At 38.5% G+C, this 21,918-nt stretch overlaps 1 protein-coding gene and 1 long non-coding RNA gene across 4 annotated transcripts in view; one reads left to right on the plus strand and one right to left on the minus strand.

Moving 5' to 3' along the window:
* The window catches only part of LOC137233688 (uncharacterized), a 540,569-nt gene that overhangs the window by 351,750 nt on the left and 166,901 nt on the right, over positions 1-21,918 (plus strand). The gene's annotated exons all lie outside the window — the stretch shown is intronic.
* Sema5c (Semaphorin 5c) overlaps positions 12,931-21,918 on the minus strand; it is a 311,922-nt gene continuing 302,934 nt past the window's right edge. For 2 of the 3 annotated variants that reach the window (XM_067756943.1, XM_067756942.1), the window contains 5 exons: positions 20,424-20,623; positions 18,514-20,351; positions 18,283-18,438; positions 15,549-15,748; positions 12,931-15,489 (listed from right to left, as the gene is read on the minus strand). In XM_067756943.1, the coding sequence (XP_067613044.1) occupies positions 15,247-15,489; positions 15,549-15,748; positions 18,283-18,438; positions 18,514-20,351; positions 20,424-20,623 (2,637 nt within the window). In that variant the 3' untranslated portion in view covers positions 12,931-15,246. The remainder of the gene's footprint in view (positions 15,490-15,548; positions 15,749-18,282; positions 18,439-18,513; positions 20,352-20,423; positions 20,624-21,918) is intronic. The other variant, XM_067756944.1, reaches the window with a different exon arrangement.

The following is a 21,918-nucleotide window of genomic DNA, read 5'->3' on the forward strand; positions in this document are numbered from 1 at the left end:
CAAATTTCCTCATATATGGAATCTCTATACCAAATATGAAATACCTCCTTCATCCGATCGGCCGGTTTCAATATCTTGGTTTTTATAAACCAATATGAAGCCGGCGCAGCTACAATTTTTAAAATCGCATTCATATTTACATATAAGATATTGTAGCTTCTGGAAAAAAAATGCAGAATTTTCTTGCCATTCCCTTTTCCTCTCCATGTATCATTCCTGCCTCTTCTTCGTATCTTGCACCTTTCACTTTCCGAAGTTTTCTCTCTGTTACTCGCACTCATTTAATTCCGCTCCCAAAATCTTTCTTTGTTTTTTCATCCCCTTCCCTTCTCTAAATTACCCCTCCCCTCGAGAAAGTCGCCATTTTTTTTTCCATTTCCAACTCCCACTTTCTTTCCACTCCCTCATCCTTTTTAAAATAGGTTCATCCGATCGGTTTAAAAAAGGAACGCCTGTAAAAAATCTCAAGCAAATCGCGCCATAAATAATTTGTTTTAGAATAGGTCGGTCTCTGGTTCACTTCCCAAAAAAATAAATTGTGAATCTAAAGCATCGTTAAAACCCTACGAATACACACACAGGATTTCATAAAAATGGGTCCAGTCGTTTAAGAGGAGTTCAGTCACAAATCAAATCTCCCGCTCACCAGTAAGTTTTTTAAAACTCGGTAGCAAAATTTCCAAATTCCGACGAGTTTTTCAAGTATCATATTACCGGCGCAATCTAGTGAGAGTATGTTTTATGTTTCAAGACCCTAGCTCCACGGTAAGTTACTCAAAAGCCGTTTTGCGGACAAAGATGTAACTGACTTCGTTAGAATTTAACTGGAGGACAGCAATCCTTCAGATAACCTCATTTGAGATTTTCGTTTTCACCAACAGAGGGTGACCAACTCCCAATTAAATCGATTACTTGTGAATATTTTGTAGAACAAGTATCCACATAACAGCTGACTTTTGTTTACATGGTTGCCATACTGCTTAGCTGACACGCGATGCTTCATGGCGAAAACGAGAATTTCGATAAGTTATGGATAGGTGAATAACTAATGATGGTGAGAAAAAACAAGTAAGGACGGGACTGTCTTCGGCTGTGCCGAAGACTTCATACGTTTCATTAATGGGGCTGAACAATAATCTTATCCCGTTCGTAATCTCCAAATAATCGGATGTATAAGATAAGAAATATATAGTGAAAAGATGTACATACCTAAACGATTTTTAAGATAAATATAAAATAAAAAATGGCAAAAAACCCCCTTATCTGAACGATCGGTTGTATGGGATATAACTATATATAGCTCCGATCAAAGTGATTTTTTCGGGATATCTTCTATGATATATTAGAATATATATCACCGAGTTTCACGTTTATACTTTCTAAATTGCGGCAGGAATGACCAAAATCGTCTTATTTGAACGATCGGTTTTATGGGAGATATATGTTATAGTGTTCCGATCCTACCGGATCCGACAAATGTCTAATATAATACAAAAATACATCCTTGTGCCAAATTTCATTGAGATATCTCAAAATTTGAGGGACTAGTTTGCGTTCAAACAGACAGACGGACGGACGGACAGACGGACATGGCTATATCAACTCAGTTCGTCGCCCTGATCGATTCGGTATACTTAATGGAGAGTCTATCTTCTATATTTCTCAACGTTACAAACATCGGACCAAAGTTAATATACCATTTCATGTTCATGAAAGGTACAAAAACTTTCGCAGATAATAGTAACCCGTGAAATCACTCTTCCATTAATTTAATTCTTTGGCTAAATATTTTTGTTCCACCGTATTTCTAAATGTATATGTATATTGCACGATGGTAGAACTCTAAAACAGAGGAATTGGACCCACCCAGGATTATATTTGTATGCTTGGAATTATGATAGTGCCTGATGATTTTGCCTGATAGTGCCAGCCTTAAGTCTTTTCGACTATTCGATTTCAAATGATTTCAGGAAATTTAAGAAAAAAAGTTATACCAGTTAACTATATTTTAAGTGGCCGATTTTATGAACTCGGAACGGATGTGGTCTCGTAATTTCTTAGTATTAAAGGAAGGTCTCAGTATGACGAGCTTACGAATACCTTTAGCTCAAGGCATAATCTCTTCCATATGCCGGAATGACTTAACATTCCAAAGAAAAGTCCCTCATTCTCACTTTGAAAAGAGCAAGTCGAGGTTGATTTTGTTTGATTTCACGCACAAAGAGCGTGGTTTCAGATCACTAGGGCTATTGGATAATACTTATTTACTGTATTATTTTCATTTCCGTATGAGGCCCATACATGCGATCTTTTTTTGGTAGAATTCTTTGTTTAATAAATTTTATTTACGCATTTCGAAACAACAGTCATTCTACAAAAAACTTATTCGTGCTAAAATGATAAATACCACAATTAAAAGATATTTATAAATATAAATAAAAGTTCATACATATACCTGCTGAAATATGCAAACATAGCAATGTACATTAGCACAAAATGCTGAAAATTTGGGTAACATTTATAATAACACCGAACGAATGCAATTTCCCTACACAGTAACCATAGTACTTTTATGAAAGAGGGCGGCATCATGCAGGTAATTTTTTGCTGCTCAAACTTTTAATTTAGCAAGAATATTTTTTTCTTGACTTCACTTTAGGGTTAGACCCATCTTAAGGTCTTTAGATCAGGCGTAAAAACTCTTAGGTTTCGTTTTTATAAGGTCAAAATTACTGACTCAAGCTGAGCCGCTGTCAGTCAAAGGCATTTACATCATGTCAAATTATTGACTCGGAAGTCGATAATGCAGTGCGTGGTCAAAACCCACTGTAATGGTTGGTTTTAATTTGGTCAAATATGACCACAATCGACTTCTTTTCTATGAAATATTCGTCTTTTGAATCAGCGCACTACACTTTAGATGGAAACCGTGTAAGGGATAGGTTTGGCTCAAAGCAGCATATCCTCTGTAGAGCACCTTCCGTTACATTCAATGAGATGCTGAACATACACTTGGCAGAAAATGTAGTCAAAACGGCAACAATACGGGCTCTGCTTTTAACAGGAGGCACAAAATCATATTTGTTTCATGGCCACATCCAAAGATCGGCTATTGAGTTGCACACCAATGAGCTCTGAACTTTTATACAAATAGATTGCAGATGAAGAGAAAGGTTAGGGCAATTATGTTAAGAGCTCGAAGGCAGCCCAATAACTAGAGCATCTTCCAAGTGAAAGCCGTCAGTCCAGGATAAGGTGACATCCCCGAAGAGCTTCACGCAAATGTCCTACATCGAGCGGGCACATGCGAAATGTGATTGTCAACATGAACACGGTCTGCTGCTATGCGGGAAAGCATGAGACAGCTGAGCAAGCGGGTTTGAAACAACGTTTGCAACGACAAGGCGGAAATTCATGATACGAATGATTTTCTGCAGATCGATAGTACCTCGTGCGGAACTATATCGTCGTCTCTCAATAAATAGCCAGTGCTGTTTTTAGATAACACCTAAAAGAAGTTGCTTTTACCCTGCTATGTCTAGAATTTACTTTTCTACGGCTTTGCCAAATGAGGTTGCGTAACACCAAAGCCCTTTTTCTTTAGCCTTTCGAATCAAAGCAAGGCATCAGGCAAGACCTGAAGATAAAGAAATTGATCTTATAATTGCTGGCGTATACTAATGATACTGATATGATCGGCCTTAAAAAATGGGTCGTAAGTTCTGTCGTCTCTGGATTGTATAAAGAAGCTGCGCTCTTTCCACTTGGCAGTCCGTCACTTTTAACGCATATAAATTCAAAACTGTGCAGGACTTCGTCTAGCATTAACAGCGAAAACAATGCTAGTCTGGAAATAAGACTTAGAACATAGGAGAAAAGGTTGGCAATATTATGCGAAGGGACGAAAGTTTTCCGCAGTAGAAAGTACTCCTATCGGCACTCGTAAACGACAGCAGAGGAAGGGAAAGACTTCCACTGTGATTTTTACTTTCATTGACATTTCGGGATGGCACCAAACTATACAGTTACGAAATCTCACACAGATACTTAGTCTCTCCCCAACGATGTTATAGAATGTCTCCATAGGATTGAGGTGTAAAGAACGTGGTCCTACGTTCGGCGCTATATTTTAATGGTTTTGTAAGTAGTGTCGAATTCTGCTTGGTTCTGTCTAAACAAAGTCTCTATAGCACTGCAAAGGCCCCTTATTGATTCGCTTTATGTAGGTAAGGCTGAGTAGCATCAATAAACTCTGTTTGTATGAAAATCATTAGCTAAAGGTAGTAAGCATGGCATGTTGGTGAACGAATTGAACTGGCCGTACCATTGTACGGTGTGTACTGACAGACAACAGGATACGCGCTTGAGTTTTGTGCAAGAACCAAGAACGGTGGGAGGCCTCGGTCAAAGGGCGTTGGACCATCACGTTAGTTTGGGACGTAGCTCAATGGAATGAGCGGAATAACGGCGAACTGAACTACCATCTCACGCAGATACTGAGTAGACATGGCGGTTTCAAAGAGTATTTATGGAAGCGTAGGATTGAGGAAGATCCTCTTTGTCCAAGGTGTACCACGGAGATAGAAAACGCAGAACACATCATGTTCCACTGCCCCCGTTTTCACGAGGAAAGACTAACCTTCCATATAGTTTTTGGGGAGGAATCTACCACGAGAAATTTAGTATCAAAATGTACAACAGGTTGTACAATGTACAATGTTTAACTTAATCAATTTTTTTAAATTATTTTTTTAGTCTACGGACACACGGTTGCTGCGGCGGCAGCAATTATGGTGCATTAGGCATTAGCCCTCCGCAAAAAAAAGGCCATTAACAACTCACGACACTAAGTAAAATATCGGCAAAGTCATTTATGAGTAAGTGTTAGAACCGTCAGTAAGCCCACTTAACTTAAGCACATAAGATTTCGACTCACTGTGCAATGATTTTTATACAAAAAAAAAATTTGAGAATGCGATTTCCAAAAAAAACCTGACAATAGTAAGCGTGACAGCAACGGCGAAAAAATGTTTGCAAAAAGGGTTTTAGGAGCCCATATTCCGCTTTAGCAGCGGATTAGCACACACTTGTCTCAGTTTGCTACTTCTCCGTGCGTTACACTCCATTCCACAACTACCAACACAACAACAACTCGATTGCTTGAACAGTTGCACGTTTGTTGGTTATTGCTTCTGTCCGTCCGTCGAATTGATCTTACACTTCAATACCTGTAAATTCTATAATAATTTACTTTGTTTTTTAATTAATTTGGCTTAAAAGAAAAATATGCTGAGTGCGTGAGAGCTAGAGATATACGCCGGCGATAAACGCCGCCGCCGAATGTCAAAAATATCGGCGCGGCGGCGGCGGCGTCCGGCGCGTTACTATATTTTCTACTCCTTTAAGATTGTTTAGGCCATTTATTGTTCACGTCGAAAATATGTCGCATATGGTCGAAAGTGGTATCAACGGATGTGCATCACTGCCAGTTATAAGAAACTAATTGCGAAATTTAACTCTTTCTAACTGTGCAAAAGTTATTAAAAAAAGGCGCTTTCGATGTCAGCTTAACACGGACTTTGCATCACCCATTTCACCAAGTTATTAAAAAAAACACTAAAAAAAAAGTTATATAATAAATTTATAAGCTCACTTTGCATTTTTGAAAAAATTAATAATGAACAATTAATTCAAATAAAATGACCCAAGGCGAACATGTTTTCAAATTGTCCTCAAGTTGATAAAAAAAAGCAAATTACCCAAAAAAAGGTGCTGATTTTTAAAAAAAATTTATATTGCTATTGGCTGAAAGAATAAGCGAAATCAGTGATGCAAAATCCTTTAGTAAGTTCTAGGAGCATAAACACTCCTTTGAAATGATTCTTACCTTATACTTAAGTTGAGGATATATGTACGTATGAGAAGGGTTTGCAAAATCACTTGGTCTTACATTCAAACATCTGTTGTTTATTTTCGAAACTATACAATAGCGTCTGAAATGTTAATTTTGATTTTCACACTCATCCTTCAACACCCAAGCCTCCCGGTTTGACATTTCCTGAAGTTGGCTGCCCTATCCAAAACTAGTCCCTTGGTGTGAATCACATTGATTATAGCCTATCCACCAAGTTTAAATATCACCTACACGTTACGGCTCCTTTTACAAAAGTGAAAACGTGGGCACATATATTTACCAGATGAGGCTTTGTCCTTCGCAAGAACACTCAAAAGCTTTCCCAAGACAGTCGAACTAATTACCGTGTGTGCTACTACCCTAACGTAGTGGACAGTCGAACTAGTGTGAAAATGAGCTCTTATATCATAAGGCCGGAAAACAGTAGTTAACATCTTTCAACTTAAAATCGGTCGACTTTCATTCTAAAATATCGTTTTGGTTTATCGAATCCTATTGAAAGCAATGTTGTGAACACAAACGTGTGCAAACTTTTGTCTACATTTTAAAAATTTTATACAGGGACCTTGTAAAATTTTAATTATGTAGATGCGCCGAGGATTATACGATTTTCACCCATGAGTTACACAATGAAATCCACTTGAACTGCTTATGATTTCGAGAGCGGCATCCTTGGCCGATTAGTCACTCCCTAACGTTTCAAGGTGTTTCTCTGGTATAGCTCGGCAGCATAGCGCGACAAAAACATCCGATAGAAAGTCTTCGGAGCTACACCTAGAGCTTCTAGGAAAGTGACGTCGAGGAAGGTATGATTTCGAAATCGCAGTCCTATAGCTTCTGTGCTGGCATATGGTATAAGGGTCAGGAGGCGTGGTAGCGACTGGTGGTTGGGATTGCTACTGTTCGCCGATCGGGAATTCTAGCTCTTAATCATCGGGGATTGTAGCTCGAAAAAACTGGATGCGCCCTGTGTCACGAGAGTCATGAGTATTAATAGACCTTTAATAGCAACCGTAAGTCGCCTTTGTGCGTGACCGCCAAGGAGCCACAAATGATTTAAAGCAATTGTGTTCGCGACGATTATTAGGAGTTAACCCCCCGCTCTGCACGACATATACAGACAAAAGTGTGACCTTTTTATGTATCTCTATTTCTTTTCAGCAGACGCAGCAGTACCAATTCCAAAGACAGGTACGAAGCCTCTCTGGAGTAAGTGAACAAGGGACAATCCCTCCGCAAGGAGCTACTTCTGAAAATTCTTGAACGATCTGCGAGATTTTGAGGCAAAACCCCGGATCTTTCCAAAATGGCCAAAACGTTGATTTCCTAAAATACATACAAACAAAACTTTTCGTAAATATTATTTTTTTAAATAGAAAAATCAAACTTTTTAAAGTAAGAACGCCGGCGGGCCGCCCACGCCGACGCCGCCGATAAAGTGATCGGCGTAAACCTCTATTCCACCCCTAGATCCATCAGGAGTTCAGAGTCGCCAGAGCCTCGGCTCTTAATGAAACAGGGTTCGCCACGGGTAGTTGAGGTTGACAATTGGGTTAGAGAACCTATATATTGTGCTGGCAACCCCTTGAGAGGGTTGCGCTACACAACCCCTTGAATCAATTTGGTAGTTTAGGTCAGTACGGCGACTTAACTTAAGCACATAAGACTTCGACGCACTGTGCAATGATTTTTATACAAAAAAAAAAAAATTGAGAATGGGATTTCCAAAAAAAAACCTGATAAAGTTAGACAGCAACAGCGAAAAATATGTTTGCAAGAAGGGATTTAGGAGCCCATATTCCGCTTAAGCAGCGGATTAGCACACACTTGTCTCAGTTGGCTACTTCTCCGTGCGTTACACTCCATTCCACAACTACCAACACAACAACAACTCGATTGCTTGAACAGTTGCACGTTTGTTGGTTATTGCTTCTGTCCGTCCGTCGAATTGATCTTACACTTCAATACCTGTAAATTCTATAATTATTTACTTTGTTTTTGTTAATTTGGCTTAAAACAAAAAAATATGCTGAGTGCGTGAGAGCGCCGTATTAAAAAAATAGAAAGGTCAATGAATTCTGAATACACAATTTTTGATTTCGACAGCTTTTCTTGACACACGATCAGCTTTAAGTTCGCTTAAAACAACGGACAGCCCTTTACATACAGACAACAGTAAAGAACAAAACACAACGATCCCCCCAAAATAATGTAAATAAAATTAAATTTAAATAAATAACTCTCATAATAGTTAAAATACCTACAGCGCTTTAGCCTTTTTATTATAAAATGCTGACTTCTTCTGTTATTGTTGGGTTTAAATTGGATTTGTTGTAGAATTGAAGCAAGATTTTTTGATACCATAAAAACCAATAACTATTTGAGGAATAATGAACGATTAACAACAAAATGCTTTTTGTATATATAAATAAAAGAAGTTTAAAGGAAATAAAAACGAAAGGTCAATAAGCCAATTCGCTAACCCCTATCTCGTAGTTGCGGTGTAAGTTTGAGCTAAACTAGGGTTAAATAATACCTTCGGGAAGTGTTTTTAATGTTGATGGTCCTTTACCGGATATAGATCCGTTTCGGTAACAAGCACAATTAAGGTATAAGCCCTAACATTTTGGGAACGATTTAATATGACCTCATTGAAATTTCCGGGCTGTCCGCCCTCAACCCCTAATCCCATGAGGAACTTGCGGTCGCCAGAGCCTCGGCTGCTAAAGAAACAGGATTCGCCACGGGTAGGTGAGGTGAACAGTTGGGTTGGGGAAGCTATATATTGCGCTGGCAACCCCTTGAAAGGGTTGCACTACACAACCTTTTGAATCAATTGGCTTTTTTAGGCGCCTCTTATGACAGGTTTATCCGCCAGGAGTATATTCTAACCACCTGGGGGCTTATCGGTTTGTTATCGGCTTCTTATGGCCGATTTAAAATTGATGATACCCTGTTAATGAATCCCTGTTTACAAGTCAATAATATATCGATGGCTTTTCGATATTGAATATTTATAATAAACTTTCCGATAAGAAATTGATAACAAGTCGATAAATCCTCTATACCTCGTCGACAACACACCTATGTATAACAAACCGATAACCCGTCGATAAAAACCTGAAGTCATCGATAAAAACCGTTATCAAACCGTTTCTCTCATATCAACATTACATTGCGTTACAGAGTAGTGTTTACAATTACGCTTACATTCTGTAATCCCCCACAAAGCATATCAATACCAAAGACTACGCTTACGATTACCTCACGCTTACATTCCGCGAGCAAAGATGTTTACACATCAAAAAGAAAAGAAAAGAAAATCGTTACTGATATTGTAACCATAACTTTAACTGTAATCACAGCCATACCCGTAACCGCAATGATCAGTGAAAGCTGGCACCGTGAGCTTCCGCAATACCATAATCCTGATCGTGACCGTAATCATAAAACTCAGCATAATCGTGCCCGATTCGTTAGCATAACCGCTCCGATCGCCGTAAGAATTGCTGTAACCGCTTGCATGTCTTAAATTAACCGTAGCCGTAACCTTAGCCTAAAACGTAGTAACCTCAGCTGTAGCTGTAAGCGTAAATTTTCCGGAAGCGAAATAAACCGTAACTGTAAGAAGGACTGTAACATCATAGAGCTTTTTTCATTATTGACTTCGTCTGCACCCGCTTCATAGTCTTCGCCTTTGTCTCCATCTTTCTCTGCCCTTCATCATTGTTTTCACTACCATTAAAATCATAATTACCTTTATTATTATCATCATTATCAGGAAATATGTTTTCGATCACTCAGTCTATATAATTTGGCAAGGATAGTATCTCTGCTAAATTTCAATGTAATATCTTTAACGGCTTTTGATTTACGACTTCCTTAACTTCCAAATTTTCTTCTTCTAATTATGGGTGGTGCCACGCCCATATTCCAAAACTTTTTGGAATTTTTATTTTGCGTCATAAAACCAATCCACCTACCAAATTTCACTAGCTTAGCGGTATACATTTTTGAATTATCTCATTTGTTTCTAAACTTTCGATATCGAAAAAGTGGGCGCGGTTATCGTCCCATTTCGCTTATTTTCAATACCAATCTATTCTGGGGCCAGATAAGCCCGTATACCGAAGTTGGTGAGGATATCTCTATATTTGCTCATGTTATCATGTTAACGGACGGACAGACATGGCTTAATCAAATTTTTTTTTTTCGATATGATATTTTTGATATATGGAAGTCTATATCTAACTCGATTCCTTTATTCCTACCCGTACAACTAACCGATAACCAATCAAAGTTATAATACCGTGTGTACAAGTACAGCTGGGTATAAAAAGAATTTGGATTAAGTTTATTCGAACTTATAGGCAATTTATCGGGTTGTTATCGATTTTTTATCGTAAATTCATCGATTATTTTTCGCAAAAGTTATCTAAGTGATACACAAAATTATCGTTTTTTTACCGCAAACTTATAGATCCGCTTTAAAAAAGTTATCGATTTTTTATCGATATATTCTCAAATTTTTTCTGGCTATCGATTTTTTACCGAAATTGTATCGTTTTTTTATTGAAAATGTATCAATTTGTTATCGAAGTATTCCCAATCCGTTTTCGGCGTGCTGTCGATGACTAATCGGTTACTGTGTAGGTTGATCTATTTTACTTATTACCAAAACATTGAATGGTTTAAACCAAATCGGAAATGTGACTTAAAAAGGTTTTTTATAAAATAGAAACATTTAACAAAATTGTAAAATTTCATACAAAAAACACATTTTTTCACCATACGCCAAACTATTGTAAAAATCCATGAAAAAAGTTACACTGTAGATAGTGTAAACTACGAACGTGGAAAATATGACATTTGTTACTTCCCTAATCGAACTACAATTGATGTTCTAACGTCACTGTGCTGCCACAACGGCTCCCAAACTTTCAATGTTAACCACTGCATTATCAACTATACGTTTCCGCTGTGTGAGACACCGTAGCATATATTAAGGCGCGCAGTATTTAATAGTGAACTGTTATCAACATTACTGCCGGTATTTACAGAAAATTTATAATCTATTACTTTTGAAAACGGTATAATTTTAAGCAAAAATAATTAGTTTTTTCGTCATAAAAAACGAAATATAACTACTTGCAGTATACTTATGGCTTTTGTCGCATTAAAACCTATTTTCTTTAACTCTATCTCATGCGAATATCTTGCACTGTTATACATCAGAATATTTTGCAAAAAAATTCGGCGACAGGCGGACGGTTTTAAGCTGGGTGCAAACTCCTGTAAGTACGAACGCGCCGACCTGATAACCTAAGAACGCGTAAATGGAGACAGCGATGTATCGCCCAGTGAAGATGATAACGCTGAGCCCGCAATCGAGGACAATGGGATCACTGTTTCCCGACCCGATTTTGACAAAGTCAGAATAGCAGTAATCGGATTAAAAAACAACAAGGTCGGTGGTGCTGGTGGATTGGGAGTTATTCAAATACGGCGGCTAGGAGTTGGTTTTCCCAATTGGCGGAAGTTAGTCCAGCGAATAATGTACTGTCGTGACTTGTTGGACGACCAAAAGCGTTAAACGGTTAAGTGCCAATTAAGTAAGTAATTCCATCCGAATGATCGACTTCGTTCTGAAATGGTGGCTTAAGGAAGCCACGCATTGTGTAGAGCATCATATCTATCTCGCAGTATGTAACATTGAGTTCACAAGTCTTTTAACCGAAAAGAGGGATTAATTAAGGCATTTTGCAATATGTCGTTGACTTGCTTTGCTTTGTTGTTAGAAGTAAAGTGTTTACCTTGAAATGCCAGTCAACAAGAGTTCAAAGTTTACAGCTCAAATGGGGGAGTGGTTCTAGATGCACACTAAATTATGGTGACATTGTCCAGTTTAAAAGAAATGGTTCCAGGACTTCGTGAAGTTACAGCCGTTGGACATACATCATTTAAAAGTTCCTCTTATATACTATCTCGTAGAGTACGAATTCCGTAAGGTATTTTCTTGTATCTGGACTTGAGTGGACTACATAGTGGACTGCCTTTGTAACATTAGTATAACGCAGTTCCAAACTTTGCTTATTCATTCGCTCACCTACTGATTTTGGAAATAGGATCTCCTAGGTATAAGCTAGGCTAAGTTAAGCCGTACGAAATAAATAAATAAATATATCTGCTTGAAAGAAACTAAAAGAGCGTGGTTTATGGAAGTAAGCTGTGACGATACTCTTTCAATCCGTAATTCTCTGTTGGAAGAAAACCTCTCTTTAAAGTTTCTGGTCGAATGTAGTCTAGATCGAGAGGTAGTCTGATATCGCGTGAATACCGTTGCGACCGAACTGCCTCAAGTTCCAAAATCTAAATTATCTGAGTAAAGTAATTATATTGTGGCGAATGTTAGCATCACTATGCTGTTAGTAAATAATCACAACAATGAAAACAGCAAGCAACCACACTTATGCACATATACACTTTAAAGCAAGCAGCCACTTTTATATACAAGGCAACGAATAATATTCCATACACATAACCAGCAGCTTGAAGCAGAGAGATTATTTACAATACATATATGTAGCCGGCAGCTAAGAGCAGAAGTTGTTACTCACACATACACACGCACATGTCTATACGAAAAACATAAACTACAGATTTACACGTATATAGCTAAATAACCAAGCATGAGATATAACTTTTCTAGAAGGTATGTTTGTGAAACGTCTAGACCTTAGGAGAAATATGCAAACGAGGTAACAGAGAGTATAAAAACAGCGCAAGCTGAGGAATATTAGTCAGTTTGATTTAAGCACGCTATTAGTGAAGTATAATTGTACTACTCCGAAAGTAGTCTAAATAAAGACAATTTTGCAATACTGAATATTGGAGTTATTTATTCGACAGTTCAGCGATTCCAACATTATCAGAAGGTGCAGAATTATCAAAAATTCCCTAAATTCGTTACAATATGAAACTGTGCGCTTACCATAATTTTCGAAATAAATACAAAATTTATATGTTAGTAACATTATAAATGCCGTTTAATGTTTTTGTTTTTGTTTTGATTCAACTCATTTAAAACTAGTATAAATTTAACTTAATCAAGGTACTTATTTACACATAAACTAAACTCTTAAATGAAACATATTTACATGAACTAATTTTAGCTGCGCATATATATTTAAATTGGAGGAAAAAAGTAAAAAAAAGTTTAAATTTGGACTAAAATTACTACATAAAAAATTTATAAATTATAAATAAATAAAAATATTTTGTTATTTGTATTTGTTGATTATATGTTTATGTTGAAGTGCAAATCAAAAGACATACAAAATTATATGACACTGAAAATTTTTTAAATTAAAAAAAAATATTTATTTTAAATGTGTATGTTAATGATCCCCTTAATGAATAAATTTTGAATAAAAATGTTTCTCTTTGCTACAATATTTTTGAAAAATTGTTTGGTGTCAATTAGTTAGTGTAAATTTTAATATCATACCGAAGTGCTTTGGCTTCATATGGAAGTGCTTTTTCTTTGCACTTTAATATGAAATTCAGGCACTTTCATATGAATCGAATTAAATTTTTTATTTGGCAAGGTTCTAATCATCCAATTTTTTAAAGGAATTTTTTAAATATGAGCCTTTGCAAAAACTTTAAATTTTTGACACATTCGTATTTGGCTCCTCGAACTTAATTGAAAATTTACTTTTTGGGCTAAAGTATTTTGTAATACTATTCAAATGCTAAAAAAGGTAAAACCAAAATTTTTCAAAGTTTTGAAAAATGTGTTGAATTAGTTTTTTTTTTATTATTTTTGAAACTTTGAAATTGTCAAAGTACTGACATAATTTGTTTTTTTTTAATATTTATGAAACTTGATAATTTTGCTAAAAAAAAGAAAATTAAAATTTTCAAAGTTCTGAAAAAAGTTTTGAAATCCTTTTTTTTAAATTATTTTTGAAACATTATAATCTTTTGCATTTTTTCGAAGAAATTTAAGGTTTTTTACATAGTCAAATTTAAAAAACTGAATTTACAAATAAAAATATTGATGTGACTACTAAAAAAGACAAAATAACATATTACAAAAAAACAATTTCAAAACTTAATTTTGAAAATATGTACTTCGAAAAAAGTTTTGAAATTTTAAAAATATTTTAAAATAAATGTTGTACTTTTTTACAATTGAAATTTAATAAAAAAATTTTAATTACTTTCCAAAAACACTTTCGAAATTTAAGTTTTGAAATTTTCGAAATTGCTTATATTGGCAAATAGTTGATCATTAAAACAATGGGACAAGCTGCTTTAAGACCTCATAGCGTCCCAAATGGTAGCAATTGTCATAACTCCCTGTGGATCTTGTTGCGCAACCGAGGGTTACAAAAATTTTGAATTGGTTTATAAATAGATATAAAAAATATTGACCTATGCACTACTTACTATACACCTACAAAAGTAGTTTTTATTTCTCGAACATAAATCTATACTCAATATGAGTCAAATCTGGCTTAGAACTAAAAAACAATCGAATTGCATTCTGTTCTGCAACTTGTAACATGTTTGTTCGCCAAAGTTCGCTTCGAACTCGATTTCGGATAAAAACGGATTTACATAAATGCTTTGGTCGCTTCAAAGCGAAAAAAGCGGCAAGGCGTTTCATTGTTATATTACAGTGTTGTCAAAGCGAAGTAACGCGACCCAAGCGTTTATTTTAATCGGCCTGAATAGTTTGAACGAACCCTTTCGCGTCGAAAATGTTAGTTTCGGCTTCCGTCATCACATTTGATATTCGATCATTTTGTACTTAAAACTAAATGCACTTTACTAAGCTTTTTTTCTTTTCTTAGTAAAGCTCTTACAACAACAACATGTTAAATATCGCTTATTATACTTCAGATCAATATTCTAGCAAAACTATTCGCTTCTAACATTATTCTATATTATAATTTGTTTAAATGCTGTTTTTTTTTATAAATTTTTCTTGTTCGTGGCAGACTTAGCGCTCTAATGGCACACAAAAATGATACTATTTTTACAACAATTTACATACAAAAAAAGTCTCTCATTATGATATATTAAACCAAATTGAAGTAGTTCTGTAACTAGTTTCAGACGCAATTTAAAAAGCTGCCATGCAGCATAGAGCACATTCGCGCGACCAAAATGTGTTACGTCTACGCTTAACTGGCTCATCGAAAAGGCACGTTGAGCTTCGCTGCGTCAATTCAAGCACTTACAGCGGTTCATGATGCACTAAGCACCTTCAAACGATTGTATCTACTTCTTCCCCGCATTCTCTACCAACTCTATGCTTTTCACTAGAATTTCTCATCATCGATATTCGAACGATAATTATTTAGTTGATGTGCATGTCTTTTTAATGTGCCCGTCTCACAGTCATTGTAGGTCTTAGCCAACACCTTCGGTGTATGATTGTGTGCCATATTGTTACGTGTTAGTGTGCCGGTGTTACAACTCTTCGATGGCGATGGTGAGCACATATTGAAACTTGATTGCCTCTTTACTTTTGGTCGCACCTCATAGATCTGTAAATTCATAGACTGCTTATAGTCAGAAAGCTAAAGGTTTGTTATGTTGAGCAAAATGTCTGGTAACTTACATCTTTTGTAGGTAGACTAGAATACTGATTGGCGTAGGAATCATAGTTTGGTGCTGGTGTGTTATTTTTATTCAAAGCCAAGTCGACGGGTTTCATGTAACGTTTAGTTAGATAAAATGTGCCCACGATTGTGATGATGTAGATTATGGAAACGAGTAAGATGATCCAAGGCCAGGAAGTGGTGGATGCAAGACGTGCAGCTAGAAGAGAGATAAGAAATATTTTGCAAATAGAGTTTGGAGAATATATGAAATCGAGATAAGTACAGAAGCATTTTTACGCATGAACCCGAGCTCAGCAAGAACGTGAAAGATAACGTACGTCTTCCCAGGAGAAACGAAGGCTTTTGGTTTAAGCTCCGGAGCGATTCATAACCTAGGGATGTTTCTTCGGCAAAACCTTTCTCAGAAAGAGCTTGTGCGTTACGACAACAACAGAAAAAATGTCTTATAGCTGCAGTCAGAATCTTAATCTTGGTTAGATTACCGATGAGGAAAATTATTTCGAGTCGAGGTTGGGAATGCGCGTGATTGTTTTTAAGTTTCCACTTGGAAACATGGATGGCCATTGTGTATGCCCTCATTTCTCTCAAGATAACGTGCCACTAGAAACGTGAGTGCTAGAAATCTGTGTCGTTTTCAATGCACACCTAGACATCGGCTAAGGAAGCAACTTTTATATCTTCTCATCTTCTGCTTATTCATAGCAAATTCGTACATAATTTTTCTCAGTAGATCTAATTGTTATTAATAAAGCATAGACTTCCCCTTAGAAGGTAAGCCATTGCGTCGTAAGTGTTGGGTTAAGTTGAACTGGCAAGTACTCAAAAGGTCTAAATATGTCTACAGTGAGAGTCGTCAGTGTTGAGATTGGACGAACCGGTCAATAAAAACCTCACATAGACTAAATATGCCCATAGTGCCGAGGTAGCTTCGTCAGTATACTGTATTCTTTTCACCACTGTCCAAGCCCTTCCTCAATCACTGACTTGAGAGATATTTTATATTTTTCTATGTATGGATGTAAAGAACTGATGTGATGTAGTCTGATGTTATTTCAGGTTTGACACCCTTTATATAGTCGCTCTCTTGTATATCTAATATCGTTGTGTCTTTATTCTTATAGATAGCTGATTCTCTGTGTCTAATGGTTCTTTCTGCAGCTTTGTATTGAAAGAACACATGAACTGGCATTCCGAAGGGGCTGCATTTAGGAGGCACTCTATCCTTTGACTTTCCCAATGGGATGATGGGGTTGTCTCAAATCTGCCTCCATTAATCAAACACTTCATAGTTACTGTTTCTATAATAATCTCGCAATGGCTTGTGCCTAAAGCGCATACCAGACAGAATGCGTTAGGAGCCTCACCTGCCATGGAGAAGACTTAAATCCGTAGATCCAATGGTTCGAGGCTTTAGAGGGTTAGAAGATTGTAGTGCCGGATCGTGCCGCATTCAATCCAACCAAGATCTGCGCATATCCGTGACGGTCCATTAGTCTCCGGAGTCTAAGCGGTAACAACAACACCAACTAATGGCTTCAGCTGCTTCGTCTCCAGAAGCCGAAATCTAGGACTTCCCAAGTGGAAACCAGAAACTGCTGACATACACTTGCGTTCGATTTGACCATTCGTGGGATAAAGTACTGCCATGTGCTCAGGAGAAATACCAAAAAGAACCAAGCAATACTGAGCATAGAGCCAAATGGCTCTTCGGGGCTATGTTGGATAATCGTGCTGAGCTACATGAGTAACATGTGATGCAAGGTTCATAAAGATGGTTGCATAACAAATAATGCATCTGCCTCTTGATAGTCTTGTACACAATAAGATTCTGTTTTCTTCTATAATGGCAAAGAGGTCAAATCATTTCATTAGGCGACAATTCAGTTTTCACGGAAGGGACCAAGAAGTGATGGATATAATGAAAAGCAATCTCACCCTGACGATAAACGCTCCATAAATAGTCTTGTTGGGGACTAACCAGCCAAACAACTTGAAGTCGGGTGCAACCCCAAAATGGCAGTACGTACTGAAATCATTTACTCTACGATCACCCAGATCTAGTAGAGAAGAAGGACATCATACCCCAGCGGACTCAGGGTTTTAATACTCACGCAACAAGACGGGCCTGCCATAAAGAGACAATAAAATCAGCCGTACCCTTCTTAGAGTATTTCAGAATACTTAACTTCCAGTAAGCTTGGTTTCTTTACTCTTTTTCCTGACCCGAAGATTTTGACACGGTAGCCCCCTTTCGCTTGAATCAGCTAATCAGTCTTGGGGAAGATGAAGTATCAGAGCATAAAAGCTATGAGGCTTCCCATCATCTCTTGAAGAGGCTGACATACAGGGGCTGTGGGTCAGCAGTGTAACTTCTGGCTTTATTGCTTAGAGAAAGATGAAACGGCGGAAGATTTTCTATGCATTTATTCCGCCTATAATAGAATCAGGTATGTGCTCTTGGGATAGCCCTGTTAAAAACGAACAACTGAGCCCTTTGCACCTCGAAATCTGTTTCCAGCTGATCGTTAATCGTCTGAGATTCAATAAGACTCGAAGGCCCACCTTTGTGGTTAGTAGAGCTTTGAATTAAGATTGCAATCCTTGCGAAATAGTTTAGCACAACGTTGGGACCAGTTGATTGTATTTATTTAGTGCGTTCGTTCATTAACTCGATGAGAACTATGGTCGCTCTTAAAAGTTGATAAAAAAATATAAAAAGTAAACACTTACCTTCATATTGATTCGGCACACAAGCGGTCTTCTCGAACTCCGCGCCACGGCACTCAGACGCTGAAGGCGCATCTACCAAACATTTACGATGTCTTATACGTACACCATCACTTGAGCATTCCGACCAGGCGCTCCATGTGCTCCAACCAACGAAATCTGAAGAGGTGGAAAAAAATAGCGCAATTAGTAAGACTCATCTCCTCCACGCAACGCAGCATCCTCGTTACTAACCTGTACATGGCGTCAATGAGCACATCTCCTCCTCAATCGCTTTGCCATTGCACAACTTCTCGTGTCCACCCAAACAACGACGCGTACGCCTTCTAATACCCATACCGCATGTAACCGAGCACGGTGACCAATCTGTCCAACAACTCCACTCATGCGCCAAAACCACTTCATTCAAATTGGCAGCTGGCGCTACAGCTAACTCCTCACAAGGTTGTATATTACACACGCGCGCTTGTGACGCATGTCGTCCACGATGTTTGGCTCCGCTATTACTTGCGCTACCCTCATGTAAGCGATATTGCACGCCGCCGCCGCAACTCACACTGCAAGCACCCCACTCAGCGTGATCCTCACGCTCTTCCGATAATGCGGTTGGTGGTACACTGCCTGAAGGCGCTAAAGCGCCATATACTTCGTGATGCCGCTGACAACTACCATCCGTATGACATGTACGCGTTTCCTCTTTGGCCAATGTAATGCGTAAGCTATTCAAATCGTTTGTGCTACCACGACAGACGTATCTAAATCGCCGTTCAACATGTGTGCCACTCACTTCGGCGCTCTTGCGACTATCATTGTAATCTACCAACCATGGTGTCCATGTGCTCAGCTTCTTTACTTCGGGGCAGGCGTGTATGTTGCATACTTCATAGTCCGTCGCACAACCTGGACATTCTTGGCCATCATTCTGTGGAGCTGGATCATTACACTCGCGGCGTCTTATGCGAAATCCGCCACCACATTGCGCACTGCATTCGCTCCACACACCCCAAGGACCCCAACCACCATCGATCGCCTGCGGTTTGGGCGCTGGACAAGGTGGCAAATGACGACAATACATTTCCTGATGGTCATCACCCACGCAGGTGCGTCCACCATGCGCTGGTTTTGGATTGCCGCATGTGCGCCTACGCGTTTTCACTGCAATACCGCATGTCTGTGAGCATGCCGACCACTCGGACCAATTCGTCCAATCTCCATGCACTGTACAGTTCGTCACCTCTGTGGTTATGCCTTCACAGCCACGCCCACCATTCTGTGGCTGTGGATTGTTACACTCACGTGCACGACATATGCAATTGCCGTCATCATCTCCATGTTTCTTGCATCTATACCATTCCGACCAAGTGGACCACGCCCCATCGATGGGTGCATTTAGTATGGGACATTGTAGCGTGTCGGGCTGTAGCCAAAATTTATTCAATTGTTGCACCAACTCTTGTGGCGTGCAACGCTCAATCAACTCATTCCAGCCACAATAGGGATCCATAGCATTCAGGCAGCTGCTCTGCGATACATGACGACTACAGCGCTGTGCTGGTATGCGCGTTAGTGACCGCTCCGTGCCGATGTACAAAGATTCGGTCACTTTTAGATATTCCATCTTCAATATTTCACCGTCAACCGCGCTATACTCTGCCGCCTGCCAAACCTCAATCAAACACGTTTGTGCACGACGCTCCTCGGTTTGATGTTTAACAGAGAGTTTCTTGATGCGTTTATCAATCGTGGATACGAACAAAACATGTACCTTCTCGCTTTTCGTTTGCAAATTATCCAAAGCAATGTGTTGGAAACGTTCCAGCTTGGAATAGTAAAGCGGTTCCTCAGTCATTGGTTGTATCGCTTGCGCCATAAGTTGAAATTTCGATGATTCAAGCAGACGTTTGTAGCGCATATCGGGTGGTGGTGTCTCGCATTGGAAATTACTGCGATGCGGCATATCTACCACACGCCAATCGGAATCAGCAGAGTCTTGATAACGAAAGGGACCATCGAATGCGGCATTTATGGCGGAAAGATTGTACGAGCAGACTGCAGAACCGTGTATGCTGTTCCTGTGTGCAAGAGATGAAAGCATTCATTAGTTAGTTAGTTCCCACATGAGCTATTGTATTAAGTTTACTTACTCTGGTGTTGTGAAAGTCGCATAGAGCACATCGTCGTCCGCTGCATATGTCATACCTTGTATCTCATCGAAATAGAATGGATACTCACCGGGTAGTGAGCAATTAATGCGCGCCTTAACATAGGAAGTCCAACTGTTTTTCAAAATATGATCCCCACCAACATCATTTTTGCAAACTCGTGCGATGCGTGAATAGATTACCTGGAGAGAAAATAGTGGTTAGGTTGTTCATTAGTTCAGTAAGACTTCTACGTGTTAGGAAAAACTAGGGGAAGTAAGTGATCGGGGGGTAAGAATAGCCAGAATCCAGAGACCCTGAAGACATGCTGCCCATAGCAAGATGTTGTTGTGGTAGGTTTTAGGCACACTTACAAATGTCTAAAGTTCTTTGCCGAATACAGATATGGCACGCATGGGAACTAACATTTTAAGATGCTATTCTGACATTTTCGGGAACGATGTCAACATAAATTCTCGAGAAAGAGCATATTGTTGTTGTTTTGGGAGAACACTTCTTCTGCCAGCGGTCATTTTATTCCGACTGCAAGGCAATCTTAGCAAGATATGAGAAAGTTTGCAGGCAATCGGTTAACTCTTGACTCACCCTAATCAGCTACGCCACTCAACAGATCGTGTATATTGGGAATAGTTTGAAGAAAAGGAATGGACTGGGCATGCAAAGACCTGAAGAGGTTACAGGGGACCGGTGTTTCCTCGAGCTATCGACTCAGCATGAACTGTTTCACAGTGCCCGTAGACCATCAAATTTTAAAAGGTATAGAATTGTATCGTTACTCTTGGACCGTTTTGGGACTGTTTCGGAACTATTTCTTTTTCCTAAACTGCTTCGATGCAAAATCACTTCTGGATGATTTTTGTTATCATTTCGAGACTATTTCGGGACAACTTTGAAACAATTTCGGGATCACTTCGGTATTATTTTAGGATTATTTCGATACTATTTCAAAACCCTTTTAGTCTTGTTATAGCATCACTTTTCAATGATTTTCGGAATCATTTCGAAACTATTTCGGGACCAATTTGGAACATGTAGGATCACTTTGGGATTAATTGCGAGACTATTTCGGGATGAAGTTGGACATTCAGGATCACTTTGGGATTAATTACGAGACCATTTCGAAACCGTTTTAGAATTTTTAAAGGATCACTTCGGTTTTTTCCGAAAATATTGCGGGACGAATTTGGTACGATTTCAGCATCACTTTGGGATTAATATCGAGACTATTTCGTAACCCTTTTTGTGATTGTCAAAGGATCACTCCGGGATTAACATCGAGAACTATTTCGAAACCATTTTAGGATTGTTATAGGATCACTTCGGCTTTTTTTCGAAACTATTGCGGAACGAATTTGGAACGATTTCAAGACCACTCCGCGATTAATATCAAGACTATTTCGAAACCCTTTTAGGATTGTTATAGGACTACTTCGAAATCATTTCGAAAGTATTGCGGGGCGATTTCAGGATCAATTTC

The sequence above is a fragment of the Eurosta solidaginis genome, chromosome 5, assembly GCF_040869045.1.
Source record: "Eurosta solidaginis isolate ZX-2024a chromosome 5, ASM4086904v1, whole genome shotgun sequence".
Lineage (NCBI taxonomy): Eukaryota > Metazoa > Arthropoda > Insecta > Diptera > Tephritidae > Eurosta > Eurosta solidaginis.